This window comes from Sander vitreus, chromosome 19 (genome assembly GCF_031162955.1).
Source record: "Sander vitreus isolate 19-12246 chromosome 19, sanVit1, whole genome shotgun sequence".
NCBI lineage: Eukaryota > Metazoa > Chordata > Actinopteri > Perciformes > Percidae > Sander > Sander vitreus.
In genome coordinates, this window is record NC_135873.1 from 12,441,142 (window position 1) to 12,457,433 (window position 16,292).

General features: G+C 40.8%; 1 protein-coding gene across 1 annotated transcript in view; it reads right to left on the reverse strand.

The window, feature by feature from the left end:
* Positions 1 to 2,863: 2,863 nt before the first annotated feature.
* Positions 2,864 to 16,292, reverse strand: part of slc8a4b (solute carrier family 8 member 4b) — a 92,488-nt gene continuing 79,059 nt past the window's right edge. The window contains exons 12-17 of the mRNA XM_078276285.1: positions 12,601 to 12,707; positions 9,896 to 10,020; positions 9,005 to 9,040; positions 8,535 to 8,634; positions 7,705 to 7,977; positions 2,864 to 3,433 (exon numbers count right to left, since the gene is read on the reverse strand). Of these exons, the coding sequence (XP_078132411.1) occupies positions 3,054 to 3,433; positions 7,705 to 7,977; positions 8,535 to 8,634; positions 9,005 to 9,040; positions 9,896 to 10,020; positions 12,601 to 12,707 (1,021 nt within the window). The 3' untranslated portion in view covers positions 2,864 to 3,053. The remainder of the gene's footprint in view (positions 3,434 to 7,704; positions 7,978 to 8,534; positions 8,635 to 9,004; positions 9,041 to 9,895; positions 10,021 to 12,600; positions 12,708 to 16,292) is intronic.

Consider the following 16,292-nt stretch of genomic DNA (forward strand, 5'->3'; position numbering starts at 1 on the left):
ACTTAACATGCTACAAGTGTAAAAGCTCCAGGGCAGCTCCTTTGTGAAGAGGAAACTTGTGTCTAATTTCTAGACATCAATGTTAAATATTTGCAGCCAAGAAATATCCCTTTGAAATAGAGCAAGAGCATCATGGAAGGTGGCCAAACTCCTTCTATCAATTCATCTTGGCTGAACTTGTCTGAAATCAGCTGATACAGTAGCTCTACTGTAAGCTGGGGGGAACAAACAGTTGTTCAAAGAATCCCAGTAGTTTTCACTGCTGCTTTTACACATTTTCTGCAACTAAAGATTGGAATATTTCACTTTCTCCTTTCCTTTACAGCTGTCAGAAAGTGCAAGGAACTGGCGTGACATTTAAAAAATTTGGTGACGCATACAAGCATTTTCACCCCAGCGGATCAATGCCCCTCTGCTCCAAATCATCACTTATCTTCCATTTGTGCAAGCACTGACTTTACCAGGGCTGCATCGGACAAGCTTGTGCTGTGTTTAGCCTGGTCACGACCGAGCTGGCTTTGTAAAGCCTGCATTTACATTGAGCTGAAAGCAGGGGGTAATTTGTCCATATTTAACAAGGCGGATTGTGGGCAGGTAAATTGTTGTTTTCAGTCCCATTTTCTCTTAGTGAACAAAAAGTATAACAAAAAGTTTAATTATTGTTTCTTTTTCTCAGGATTTTCCTTGAAGTTTACAATGAGTACTGTGGGCTCAACTGCCGGGAAAATGGTTTCAGAGATTTTCCTTCTGTGCTGTTGTTAACAAAGGGATTCCATTTAATAATAACTTGCACTGGTGAGCTGATATGCCAGCCCTTCTGTCCAGCTTCAGTCCAGCCCCTGGCTAAGGCAGGGGCATCCACACAGACATAATGTAAATCTGGATTGCACACAAACAATAACATGGTTGATTACATATATATGTGGCATTATATTCTCATTAAGCTATTCTGATATCTTACTTTCACTTTCACACACATGACATGCCTGAATGAACAAACTTTTCACAAAATCAAAATCATTAGCACAGCTTTTGATACAAGCTCATCCCCATTACAAATACCAGTGGTTAAGCACATTTATCTGTAGGGTGAACACCTTTATGACTTTAAATTTGCCAGTTTTTTTTTTTTTTCAACAACTGGCAGCTTGTGGGACTTGTACAATGCCTGCGAGGTAAAACTGCACACTGAAAACGAATGGTGATCTGTGACAGTGTTCTCCTATTAAATCTTTGGATGACAGAGGACATGGGATTTGTGTTTGAGTATAAAGAAACGTCCCAACTGCTGCGGAACAGTCGTGTGATATTTCAGAGCTGCCGTACATTTCCCTCAGAGCGTTTGACTCTTTTCTCTGTCAATAAATCATCTCTGGTGTTAGCCTTTTTTTCCCTTGGATTTCCTTAAAATGTCTTCTTGAACTGTGTTTCAGAGGAAAAAAGGGCACATGGATTTTTCTTTTCCTTCTCCAGGCTTTTCCTTACAAAGAGGGGGGCTTCACATACATTAAATAGCAGTGTTTTCTCACACACATCAATACAAGTTTCTTATATTATCATGTACAATTAGAAACACTGGGTATGGTTATAGTTTTGATTTGTCATCAACGACACTGCCGTCACTGTCATCTTCTTAGTCCTTGCCAGTGAGATCCTTCATTCTGACTGGTCCCACTTTGTTATCGTTCATTCCCGTTTCGGCTTGTTCGCATGCTTGTTTCCCCGTCACTTAATGCAACATTAGACGTGTAAACACTGTACCTCACAAGTGCACAACGCTTCTTCATTGCAAGAAAGACAACAATTACTAGGTGGACTGCTTGCTTGTTGGTTCTCCAGACGTTTCTAATCTTCACTCTGCTTATCAAACATTCATTTTCTCCATCCCACTTTAGAGATTCATTCCAGGTGCTAATCAATCTTGATCCTCCACATTACATTTTATCTTCCAAACCTGCTTTAACTTTGCTTATCTCCATCTCTCTATACTTTATATGTCTTCTTTTTTTCTTTTTTCTTTTTACAATTGCACGGTAACAACATCAACACGTGACGCCATTGAAAAGTTTAGGAAAAAAAAGCGGGTGAGTTTCCTTCGTGTGACGAGGCTGTTGATAGAATATAATGGTAAAAGGAGAAGGACTTGGGATTGGCTCGATTAAAAAGAGGGTTGGTCGGTTGGTGGTGACTACGGCGTTTCATTATCACAACTTTAAGACAATTCCTACAGGAGAGATAGGAGTAAAGCAAGAGGAAGGGACGGAGGAGTGGGTACAGTCTGTAGAGTATTCGTCGGAAAGGGAGTGTGCAGTCTGTGTGTGTGTGTGTGTGTGTGTGTGTGTGTGTGTGTGTGTGTGTGTGTGCACAGTTTGGGGTAGAGAGGTTAAAAGGAATGACTCACTGGTAGTATTATACTGTATAAAGTTCAGTGGGTATAATGGGAGGATCCACCATTCCCATGATGACGAGATACAGTATGGACAGAAGTGGCGAAAGAGTGAGGAGGGGGTGTAGAACATTTTGCCATCAGCTGTATCCAGACCTTCCTCTAGTTTTGTTGCCTCCAGCCTCCTCTGTCCCAACCATTCCACTTTTATCTTCTTCTTTTCATCTTCATTTTCCCCGTCAGAGGCCGGCTTACTTTTCTCCTGCTGCTTTGGAACGATATCAGCCTTTTATTAACTATTAAACAGTGTTGTCATATGGTGATGAAGCTGCTCATGTAAAAGAAAATTGTTTGGAAATAATTGGAGAGTTTAAGTCTTTCATAATGGTATACACTCTTTTTCAGGAAATGAATAAATGGAAAGATAAAAATAAATCTATCTGAAACACTGAAAAAGTGTTTCGGACTTTTAAGAGGACATGGAAAGATCTGCTGACTCCATAAAAAATATCAGAATCGGCCCATATCAATCCACCCTCTTCCACCCATCTCTCCTCGTCTCGTTCCCGTTTGAAGACTCCTCCATCCCTCCATCCCTCCCACCCTCTCCCTCTCTGTCTCTCTTCATATTGGCATTGGGTCTCTCTCCCTCCTCTCTGCTCTCCATTTAAAACATTGGTAAATGGCAGTAGGCCTCCAGTGAAGCCAGCAGGATGTAAATCAGCCACATGGAGATGAACAGCAGCGACGTTATTATCTTGCAAGTCCGCGGCCCGCCCAGCTCGCCGCCGGCCACCCCCGCCCGCCGCCGGTACAGCAGTGTGATCACACACAACAGGGCCATGATGGTGAAGAGGGTGACAGAGAAGGCCAGGTTTCCTGGGTCCACCTTGAACACCTTGCCCTTGGAGCGCCAGACGACGGCGGCGATGGTCCACGCCACTCCGATGCCAAGGAAAACGTTGACGGCGTTGGAGCCAGTTACGTTGCCAATGGAGGCGTCAGCGTACTGGTCCTGGATGGCGGCAACCTTGCTGGCGAATGTGTCTGAATGAGAAAGACAAAGATGTTGGTATTGATTTTATGTTTAAAACCTTTCAGCATTTTTTAAATCATAGTAACAGCTGATCAAATTGACAGCAAAAGCAATATGATAACATTAAAAAAACTGAGCAAGGAAACATTCAAATAAACCATCAGCCTGAGGTCAAAACATAACAACCAAATAGTGTAAAGCAACAAAATGAAAATGAGTCTCGTGATCATGATTTATGATGATCTTTTGTAAATGCCTTTCTCACAAGCCACTGAGGAAACAGCGTCAAGGTAACATCGAGCATGAAACCACCCACGTACAGTAGCCCACAGCCACACACAGACTGTGGCACCATGCAGTGTAAACTAAGAGAAACACAAAAGAGAAGCAAGGAGGTGTAGAACGTAGTGGGTATCATAGACAGGCACTATGAACCAGTTGTCAGTATTTATGGAAATAATTACACATTTAATAGACGACTGTTGAAAAACAGGGATAAACAATACATACAGATAATGTAAAATAGCAAGCTGAGCAGAAAAAAGGAAAAGATAGAACATAGAAATAGAGAATAGAGGGTTAATTGTTTGAAAATCTGCTTGTCAGTATGAAGTTTTACTAAAATTGAGTCAACAATCAGTCAAGCTGTTCTATATTCTGCATTTCTCACTAATCTTAAAGGGACATTATATATTTTTTTCATATTCTAACAATGGGTCAAAGGGACTGTGGTTCTAATTTGCACATACCACCGCTGTTGAAGAGGTTTAGGAAAATAATAGAATAGAATAGAATAATGTACACTATATTGAAGCAAGCAGAGCAAGCCTCCTAAAAATGTCAAAATAAAATACAGTTTTACATGAATCATTTCAAATGCTTGGCTCTGAGTTGACCGTAGAAAGAAACCCTCTGGATCAGTTGTTGCTAACTATTATAATAGCACAGGTAGCTTGCCATCTGGTTGCCCTGTAAGTAGATTCTCTATTTAGGTAATGTGTGTGTAAATAGTGATATCATTTTTGTGTTTTTGGACTTAGAGACAAGCATTAGAAATGATTTATGTTACATTCATTTTATCTGAAAAGCTTTAGGAGGCTTGGCTGCTTGCCATGATATACTGTACATTATTTTACTAAAGTCTTTATAATGGAGGTGGCGGACGCAAAGTTTGCATGATTCATAGTCACAGCAGCCATGGTTAAGAACCAGGTTGAAAAAAAAAAAAAAAGAGTTACATCCACTTGCTTTCCATCTATATTTTGGAAATGAAACGCATAGATTTGGATTATTTTCAGGAAGATTCATAGTTCCCATCTGTAATCTGCAGTTATATATTGGCATCAGCCTAAAAGTGAACTGATGTAATTAATAGGGGTGCACGATTCAGAAAATGTCGCGATTCGATATCGATTTATAGGCTCAAGATTTGATTCAAAATCGATTCTCGATTCAAAAAACGATTCACAGTATGTAAATGTAGTTACAGTAGACATACAATAAAAAAAATAAAAAAATCGATACGAATTGATTTTGAATCGGTAGAGCTTGAATTGCGATACGAATCCAATTTTTTTGCACGCCCTTAGTAATTAATGCTGTAAATTACTGTAAGTGCACATGAGTGGAGCTTTTCTTTAGTGCTGAACATTTGAGGAGAAATTGAGTTGGCAGGGAACACCAGGGAAACAGCTGCCAGTTATTGTACGCCTGTCTCGGCTTATTTCCATTAGATGGTGAGATTAGTCCCAATTCCGATTTGAATGTCAGCGAGATTAGTTGAAATTCTATCCCAACGTACAGTAAAAAAAAAAATCCTGAATTGTAATTCCGTTGACAGCACACAAAAAGAAATGAAAGTTTGTGTGTGTTGACACACGGGCACATGAGATTGTGGGTTTGAATCTGAGTCATGAAACTGCACATTATTGTCTCTACACACGTAACCACATCCTACATATATCTACTGTACTACTGCTGGCAACACCAAAAAACATCATACCCAAATTTAGAAACCCATTGTATCACACTTTACATTCACCAAGTGTATGAATTTTTATTTCCCGGTCGTGAATTAACTTCTTAAAGTTACCGGTGTTAAAGTGTTCTACCACCTGATTCCACACCTCTGAATGAGACGTGACTCTGATGTTAAATGGTTTATGTTAGCAAGTCGTCTAAGGTGATCTTGGAGTTACTGGGCATATTTCTCCTCTCTTTTAACAGAAACTAGCCTACTCACCCCCACCCCTCCTACTGCCAAGCTAATATGTCCTCCACCAGTCTACCTCCTTGTTGGACAGCAAAAAAGCCAATCCCCAAAGACCCCTAAACTGAAAAAAATTTGACCATGGACCCCCCATTTGATAAGATTTCGTTCCAGGGTCCCTCCATCTGATAGGGTTTTTGCTTTTGGATCTTTTATTGCACAAAGTGTGTTGAAATCATGACCAAAAGTCATACATTCTGTCATTTTGTTACTTAGGGATGGAATTATAGAGAAAATAATTATTCCCCTTTTAGCTGGAACCCCCTCAATGACCCTTGGTGGTCCCCGGACCCCACTTTGATAACCACTGCTCTATAGGACTTGTTCACCACCAATGCAAATATCACATATAAACACCACTGATACTGTTTGTATGGCTCAGATGGTTACAGATGAGCTCCATAAACCTCTTAAACAGCCAGAAACGTAGCAGTTCATAGTGTTCAAGCCTCCGATCAGCTCTGCTCTCTTATTGCCTGAATTGGCAAATCTGGTGTAATTGGCTGGGTAATCCTCCAGTGTGTCTCCAATACAATAATGCAGAAATGCTTTTATGAATCTGGAGGAGGAAAGAGTGCAAGGCAAAAAGTGGGGAAACAAAAGAGGAGATGAACAAGCTTTAAGGAGATCACACACACACACACACACACACACACACACACACACACACACACACACACACACACACACACACACACACACACACACACACACACACACACACACACACACACACACACACTCCCACTGGAAGTTATAATGAGCTAAAGGGACCTGTCGCATGCAAACTTGCATCACCACTGCAGAGCAAACATATTTTCACCCACACACACCTGGGTACCACAGCACACAGGTCAGAATGATGGATGATACAACAGTGAAAACACAACATCCAATAAGAGGAGGGGAGAGAGGGATAGAGGAGTAAGATAATACCCAGTCAGAATAATAAATTGACCGGGATGGGGCACGGGAGCAAGCGTAACACTTAGGTAGGATGGGAGAATGTGAGGGAGGAAAGAGGGAGAGAAAACAGTGAATGTGAGTGAAAACGATAAGCCGAGAAGAGTGAAGGAGATTCAGAACAGGAAAAGCAAGAAAAGCCAACAAATTAACATCAACGTGTCTTGTGATAGGACAAACCAACTGATAATGGATATCAAATCCGTGTTTACAGCCTCCAAATCCAGCACATAACATCATATGGCTGCTGAAGGAATTGATTCAGACCTCGCCGCCCGCAAGCCATCAAAGTTACCGCCTGGTAGAGTGGCAAAGGAGCTATTTCTATAAATCATATGTACGGGCAACAATAACACGGCTGCAGGAGGAATGAGGAAGGGAATTGAATTAAAGTCCTGGGACAATGCGTGCCCTCCAGGCGGGGACAAACTCAGGCTGTGATGGAGCCAGCGTTTTACAATTCAATTTTTATTACCAGCATGTTTACTGAGGGCGGCTGCTATTGAAATGAGATGGGGGAGGTTTGTTTGTCTGGAAATTTTGGATAAACATGCATCTCATTTCAGTTTTAATTTGCTGTTAGTAAGGAAGAATGTACCAGGACAGAAATTCCAAATGGTTTGCCTTTATCACTCTACACACACATTAAAGGTGCAGTAAGTAAGCCTTATAAAACTAACGTTCTGTTATATTTGCTGAAACTGACCCTATGTTCCAGTAGAACTACATGAAGCAGGTAATAAAAAAAAAAATGTTTTTTTAAATCTGGCTCCTCTGGCACCACCTACAGCATGTAGTGTGATTTGCAAAAATCACAGCTCCCTGTTCAGATGCACCAATCAGGGCCGGGGGGGGTGTCTAACTCTGTGTCAATCACTGCTCATGCACACGCATTCATTCTCCCTTGTGGGGGGAGGGGCTTAGGAGACCGTTTTGGGCTTTAGCGGAAAAGGGGGGAGGAACTGAGAAGTTGTTGATGTTCAAATATTTTGGCTAAGTCCTGGATCTTCACAATCCTACCTACAGCACCTTTAAACCACTCCCACTCACCTGGTACCGATGTTCCCAGCGCCACAAACACCACGGCCGTCACCGAGTCCTTCAGTCCTACCGTGCAGCCAAAGTGGGACGCCAGATCGCCGGTGACTGCCGTCAGGACGCCGATAAGTGATATAGAGACAATGAAGCAGGCCCAGCCGTTCCAGTACTCCGTGGGCGGGACGAAGGCGAACAGAACCTTCCAGAAGACGGTGAGGAAGTGCATGATGTAGTCGAAGCAGGACGGCAGCCGCTCCTCGCCGCTCTCCTCGTCGTCGTCATCTCCTTTGGGTGCAGCGGGGGATTCAAACGTTGAGGAAAGAGACAGATAGAGAGAAAAAGCAGAGAGATAATTGAAATTAGATTAAAGAAATAACTCAACAATTGAAGAAATACTCGTATTCGCTACCTTGCCGCTGTCTAGTGTTAACAGAAACAAAATAGCCCATTGGGTATTTAGATTTAGCAATAAAACCTGCACAACAAGTACACTATGAACAAATTGAAATAAATGCATGAAAAGGTTCAAAATAAAATGCTGATGCAAACTTTTAAGAAATGTACTTTTGATCATATATCATCTTTTCAAAATAAAGTCAAGAAAGATGTAAACCAAAACCATGGGTTCATAAATCAAAATGTTAGCTGTGTGTGTGTGAGTGTGTGTGAGTGTTTGTGTGTGTGTGTGTGTGAGTGTGTGTGTGTGTGTGTGTGTGTGTGTGTGTGTGTGAGTGTGTGTGAGTGTGTGTGTGTGTGTGTGTGTGTGTGTGTGTGTGTGTGTGTGTGTGTGTGTGTGTGTGTGTGTGTGTGTGTGTGTGTGTGTGTGTGTGTGTGTGTGTTACCTGCGCTGACAGTAACGGCACTGACAAACTGCTCCCTCCAGCTGCTGCTTCCCACCACCAAGGCCAGGTTTGTCTTCTTGATCAACTTATCTACTGTATTCTGCACACACACAATCAAACACACACACACACACACACACACACACACACACACACACACACACACACACACACACACACACACACACACACACGCGGAAGTAAACATGCAAGTGCATACAGACCAGGCAGAATAGGAAAGACACAACCCTCAAGTTGTTCATTGACTCGCCACACAGAAAGGGGAAACCTTTCAATTAGCTCAAGAGTTGTCAGTATTTCATACCACTGACAATTTGATTAATAGGATGTGCTGCATAATTAAAATGCTGTGAAATCATCCATTCCAACATTTCAGTATTGTACAGTAGCAGATGGAAGAAGTAGCATTGCATGCACAGAAAAACTAAAGAGAGAGAAAGATAGATAACCTTTTCAGCACGCCAAAGAAGAGTATTTACTGCTCTCTGCACACGCACACACACACACACACACACACACACACATTCACAATGACATAAATGGACAAATGTGCAACAAAAATATGATTGGTTACATTTTCAAGACCAAAACGTAATCACAGATTGGAGACAAAACAATCCACAGAATGGATATAAATCAACACACATGGCATGATGATGTACAAAGTAATAAAAGACAAACGTGAGACAGACGCAGCAGTTTGTGAGAAATGTCAAGTTATCTGTAATGATCCATGGCGAAATTACAAACTGATCTCATTTGAAAACCCATTCCTTCTATTATACAATAATTATAACAGGAGTAAGCCAATGCAAGGTCTGATTTGATGACAGCTCACTTTGAACAAATTATTTGTTGGCTTTTGCATTGTCTGCAATCAAAATGACAAGCATCTCATCAGAGAGTCCATTACATGCTAACAAAATATATCATTCCTCCTCTGGACCAGGGCGGCTGGCACTCAATTTAAACCATTTCAAGTCAGTTTACTTTTTTAGGTGATCAAAAATAATCCGACTTGATGGCTGCCAAACAGATGGTTATTATTATTTAATTTCATGTTTATTTGAATAGGGACAGATGCTACGGCATAGATGTACAGCATCACAGCATTTATAGCTAGTCCTAATTTCCAATGCCTGTCCCTAGAAGGGCTTTTAAACAGTCCTAAAAACAAACACTGAACATTGCCACATTAAAATACATAAAGCACTTCAACAAGACTAGCTGCTAAAACATTCTGAGGAGCTTCTGAACACACAAAATGAAAGTGAACACTTACATGCACACATTCATGTTGGAAATGGAAATAAAGTATGTGCACAAACAAAGACACTTACCTTAAACTCGTAGGACTCTTCTATGACCACCTCTACTTGTGTGTGTTCGCCCAGACTGGGACAGCCCATCTTGGCTACCTCTTCATCCTCTGCTCCCACCAATGGCTTGTTCTCATTGGAGTCACCTAGGAGACCACAGAGATGAATGGGTTAGTGTTGCCAGTAGGGTTGCTTTAACTGTACAGAGGTTATGCAGTACCAACTGAAAGTAATAATCTTGAAGATTTGCATTTAAATAAATATCTGTTTAGTCACTACAAATCACCGAATGAGGTAACACACTGGTGCTTGAGCCTATGGCCCACTGATGGAAGCCCTTGCATTTGCAGTATTTCCCGAAAGTGCACAGTTGGGTGTAATGTGTCCACACAACAGTGACTATTCTGCTTTCTGGAAGATTTCAAATTATTTTAGTAAATCACTTGGAACACTTCTTACACCAAGTCACTGTGTATTGCAAAAATATATGAGGAAACTTGAATTATATGGGATCATTCGTCTCTTAAATCCTCTGGAGAGGCGCTACTGCCACTTTAATTGACTGATAAATGTCTGAAGTCTTCGAATGGAAGTTGCTGCCAAGTGAGGAAGAGCAATGGATTTCAAAAATAAAACATCATGTCACCCTGAAACATTTATACTGGAAGAAATCTATATCTTTCCTTCAAAACAAACTTTCAATTAGTGCAATAGTGCTTATACAGTAATTGTAGGATTAATATGCAGTATCTGTGAAGTAGTATTTACGCATTCAGCCTGGCAGCTGAACTTGGAGCATACATTTTCATAGTTTCACTGGGCTATCATTTTAAGAACGTGTGCAAGCAGTCATGAAAGTCTATAATGTAAAAAATGCTAATATTCTAATCTATTGAGCATCCCATGTTATTACAAATATGAATACCAACGAGGAATTTAGATCTTCTCCCATGAAACAACCTTTCTATCTCACCATTACTGTATGTCCCACCATGCATCCCTCCATATGTCTCCTCCCTCACTCTTCACACTTGGTGACGGTCATTAATCGAGTCAGCTGTTATCAGCGTAGGCCTGCTGTAATTGAAAAGCAGTGTACAGTATGTGACACAGTATGTGTGTGGCTCAGTGTGTGTATGTCTTATTAAACCAATTATATTTCCTCTGTGATGAAAGGTTGGCTCCAGGCTGTTCATGACTGACATCGAGAGTGTGGCTCTTCAGTCCACCAGCTCTGTCACCTTGTCTACAGAGGAGGCGTAGCATGAGCAGAAGCATGCTAGCACAGCAGTGGCTTCAGTGCTCCATCTGTGTCGACACAGGATGCGTTTGGGCACAGTTCTGAGTGTAGGTCACCCGTGTTTTGGCAGTGCTCACTGTACTTGAAGTGTACTGACTTGAAGCTTAAAAATACACTTTGGGGCGCGTTTAATGCAAATAGAGTGAGTAAAAGGCGAGTAAAGCCTTGGCATTACAGGGATTGCATAAAGGCGCATGTGAGACGCACAGCTAACAAGCGCTGCTGACACACCGTGTGTGTGTGTCATAAAATCCAGATTATCCTGATTGGACAGACGGATTATCTCTCTGTTAAAAGTAGGCGCTTTTCCGTGTTTTTCACCTCTCCTTCCTGTTAAAAGACAGACAGTCCGTCTGTCCAATCAGGAGGGTCCATCCTCTGCTAGATAGGCCCTACCTTTTCCGGTAGAAGTTAATGCTGTCGTGTTTTCCTATTTGCTGTCGTGTTTTCCTATTTGCTGTCGTGTTTTCATATTTGCTGTCGTGTTTTCATATTTGCTGTCGTGTTTTCCTATTTGCTGTCGTGTTTTCCTATTTGCCGTTCTGTTTTCCTATTTGCCGTTGTGTTTTATGATTTGCTGTTGCGTTTTTCTATTTGCTGTTGTGATTTGCACTTCAGGGCCACTGTAGAAATGTCAAAGCAGAACAAACTGCAGAAATTACTTATTGACTTTCAGCGCTGGTTCTGTTCAGCCTTAAGTCACCTGCCAGAGATTAGCTGTCTGCCTACTGTAATGAGTTTTTCAGAAATTTTAAGTAAAGCTTCCTACATTCTTAAAAACTTAAATGACTTAGAAGGTTTAGATGTGTGGATTTCAGCGCTCTCTGGTAACTATGTAGATTCAAAAAGTATGAAATGAGGAAGGAACCTGATCAAAATAGGCATGAATGAACTGCAAATGTGTTCAATCTGTTTTTTTCTGGCTGCTTAGTTTACAGAATTCATTGCAATTGATGCATATATAATAACAACAAATGTATACAACAATATAATTTAGACACAAATACAGAGGGTCCCTGGCTATTTATGGCAAACACATTTATGTATGTAAGAATTACATGGGCAAAACACTGATTGTGATAGGTTACTATTCCTATTATCTGTGGGATCCAACATGATGTGGCAAGGAATTTTTTATTTCCAAAACCCCTCACAGCTCAAATGCAAAGTGCTTTAAATCCTTTCCAAGCCACATCTTTTGTTCAAAGTGAAATGATACCCAAGTTAATCTGAGTTTAGATTGGAGGTTTTAGACAATCAATGCAGGTTTCACCCTTTTTGTGCCGAGACTTAAATAAAGACTCCATTCTGTCTGTCACTCTGTTCCCTCTCCTGGCTTCTTGATATTCTCAGTGAATAATGACGCACACACACACACACACACACACACACACACACACACACACACACACACACACACACCCACCGTGTTTCTGCCCTATCTCCAACAGAACGGGCTCTCCCAGCTCGATGATGAAGTTCTTGTTCTTCTCATACTCCTCATCATCAATAATCTTCACCTCGATGATCTTCCTGTTAAAAAGTTAAGAGAAAGACAAGTCTCGGTGAGAGTATTCTAGATAATTAATAAAAATGTTAGTTTCACACTCTCTTAATAATAGTGTTCATAGCAAATGTGTTTAGAGCAGTCCATTAAAACTGGGAAAGCCTCACCCCGTCAGGGTCTGTAATCAGACAGGAGGTCATTTCTGCCGCTGCTACATGAGCCTCATTATTATCAAAACCTATTAGCTAACCTCCAGTAACAAATAGGATGCATCACAAAAAACTAAAATGATGATTAAGTTTGCACTCTTTTTCAGAAGATGATGAGGAGCCTGTGCAAAGATGAAGGTTGGAGCCCAAGTCGACATTGCTCAGTGGGACACTCTCTCAGGCTGCTTACTTCCTCCCAGGCCACGATTACATTTTTCGCCAGCTGACAGTGATGCAATGCACAGCACCACCACAGTTGAGACTAATTTTCAATTAGGAGCACCCAGGGGAAAGCCCTAAAATGCAGCGCAAAGAGTTTTGCAAGAATGTGTACTGCAACCACATCTAAAGCAGCAGGGGGGGGCGGAACTGTGGGAAAATAGCAATGTGAGCAGTGTCTTAGTAGACTGAGAAAATAGGTGGGATGGCATTGTTATCGGATCTGTCAGTGTATTTAAAGACAAATTGAAAAGTTTTTATTAACACTGCTGTTGTACATTCATTGGACAATAAGGTCAAAGACATTTAACATTTATAACGGCTAGCTCAAATCAAGCAATCTGACTGGTTCAAGTTTAAGTACAAGAAAAGATTCCAATGAGAAGAGTTTTCTTGATGCATAAAAATCATTTTTATTGCATATTATCTTACAATTCTAAGTTGCGCGGGGAAAGGGGACAAGAACAAAGGCAGTATGGAGTCTCATTGTGCGTATCCCGCGCTGTGCGTCCATGGTTCCTTTAACCTGGGGAACCCCAATGGACCACGCCCACTTTGACAGGGTATGTCCATATATGGAAACATATGTCACACTGCAGAATCAACCCCTTACTGGCAGGGGGGACGTCTCCATTTGTAGAGCTAAATAAGCTGCAACGACAATTGTTAGGGACATGCAATATAGCCACAACACCCCCCCCCCCCCCCCCAAAAAAAAGAAAAGTGTGCCGGACATCATCATGTATGGGGTTTAAATAATAAAGGTTTATCTTTCAAAGTATAACATTTTGACAATTGGCAACCTAATCATCACCCCTGGTTGATGTGATTTGAGTAGTGAGTGGCTTTCCATCTCTGTCTGCACTATTTTCCCCCAAAAAAGGACACAGTGAATAGGTTGGTCAACAGAACTTCAAGCCATACTGGACATTTAGTTTTGTGTGGTCTAACTAATAGAACTCCTACCTGATGTCATCACTGGTCTCATCTCTACCTGATGCCATCGCCGACCTCATGTCTGTCTCATTCACTCCTTGACTGTGTTCTTCTCCACTAAGACATATTGTCAAACAAACATTATGTAATAGATTTTTCATTAGTTTTTCCATATTAATAATATTAAGAAATTAATCTGTTGGTATCAAGTGGCTCCCCCTACACTTCTACTTAATGTTAGACCTACCTGTTGCCTTCCCCTGTCTTTTCTGGTCCACCATTCTCACACCTGAATGAAATGAACTCACTGTTAAATATAGAAGCCTCAATTCAATTCTTAAATCAGCCTAGTGATGGCATCAGATAACACAACTATTATGCAGTAAGGTTGTGCTGCTGTTTAAATTACATTCACATTTTGTATTTTAAATATATATATATATTTATTTTTCATATAATATTTGTTTTTCTTCTTGTCATCTATTGTGCATGCTACCTTATATTTACCAGTTGTTATTTGACCTTAATAAAATTGAGATATGTCATGCATAGGATTGGTACACATGAACTCGAGCATTGAGAACATTGTTTGTGTACTCAGAGTTTACTAAAAAAGGTTTTGAACACTCACCGTAGGTCTTGTTGTTTCCGGCCGCTACCACCTCGGCAGTCAAAACGAGTCGATATCAAAACAAGTAGCCACAAATTTAGTATATCCCTTGTGCACCGGTGTAGTTCATGTGTAGAGACCCTGGCGATACTTCGAGCAAAGTTTCATGTTGTGTCGAGCCTTCTTAGTGTTTTAAAAATAGCTATTTTGAGGCTAGCATAAAAGTGCCCCTAGGACTCCATTCAAAAGGCCATTTGACCGAAAAACAAAAATACAAAAAATCTTAAAAGTGGCGCTTCCGTCCTAAATATGCTTTTAAACGAAAGTTTGACTCAGGTACATTCACAAAAAGACCCGAGGTTGCATTTTGGCGAGAGTTACGCTTTAAGTGCACGCTATATTTAGAATATTTTCACTGCTTTAACTTGCTGTTAGACAGCGGAACTGAAGCTGTTATCTATGCTCTCTTTCAAATCACCAGACTCCACTGACAAATACAGTAATTTTTCCTCGCAGAAAACTGGAGTTGCTGTCATACTGCTGCCTTGACCGGTTAGTTGCTGGTTAACTTCTGTCACGATCAGTTAGTTAGTTTGTGTTATTGTGTGACTTTGGTAAATCTGAACTAACTCTTTGGCGTTAGCAAAAGAAATAACCTGTGCTAGCTGCTAGTATAGGCTAATGTTTCCTATGTACCATAGCAACCGCCTTGGTACGTGAAGAGCTCTAGCCAGCCTTGAAGGGCCTATTTTATTGTGAAAAATATTATTTATAAATACATAACTATTTCAATTGGAATGTGTCTATAACTTTCACAATAACATACTTGATGGCCGTTTTATTAAAAGCAATAGCTCACTTTAGTCTGTATTATTTAAGCAATATACCACTTCAAGAAGAGATCATTTGCAAATAGTGGAAAGAAAGATGGATGGCATATTCTGTCAGATGTCTGATGCTTTAAGGATGCACTAAAGTAGGCAGCAATTATGAATGAGTAACATATCAATGTAATAAAGGAGGCTGCCAGTTTAAAAGTATTTCACTGCTGTGTAATTGGTGCTGGTCACAACTTTGAATTGGTATTGGCTGATAATGTCTCCACTAAAAATAAAGGACACTAATTATAAAACATCCCTAATTCTAAAATATCCAGGGCACCAAAATGATCATGACATGTGTTAGTTTTGTTCCGTCTTTGAAAATCACATCTGTTAGGCGTCCTTCTGGTCTGTTTCACCCAGCGTATATAATCATCATCTCAACAACCCATCTGTATCTGACAGGCAAAGAGGAAGAGAGTGTGTTCATTTCCACCTGGTTGTGTCATCATATATGCTTCACTGACAGCCACGTTGGCTCTGACACCACAAATAGCCTTCGGTTCGACAAAGAAAAACCAGCAGGGAGGAGTGAGAGGAATGTGAGAGAGTGATGGAAGTGTGGAGAAGTGGAAGCGCATTGTTTTCATTGCTGAGTTGTCACAGCAACAGCAGATAAAACTGGCTGGATTTGGCTATTTCCAGCATCACATCAGGTAGATGTGAAACTATTGTTTAGCCAGATGTGAAACAGGAGAGGAAAAAAAAACAACTATCTGTTATATTTTATATCTTACAGCTGATTTCATTTCTTAT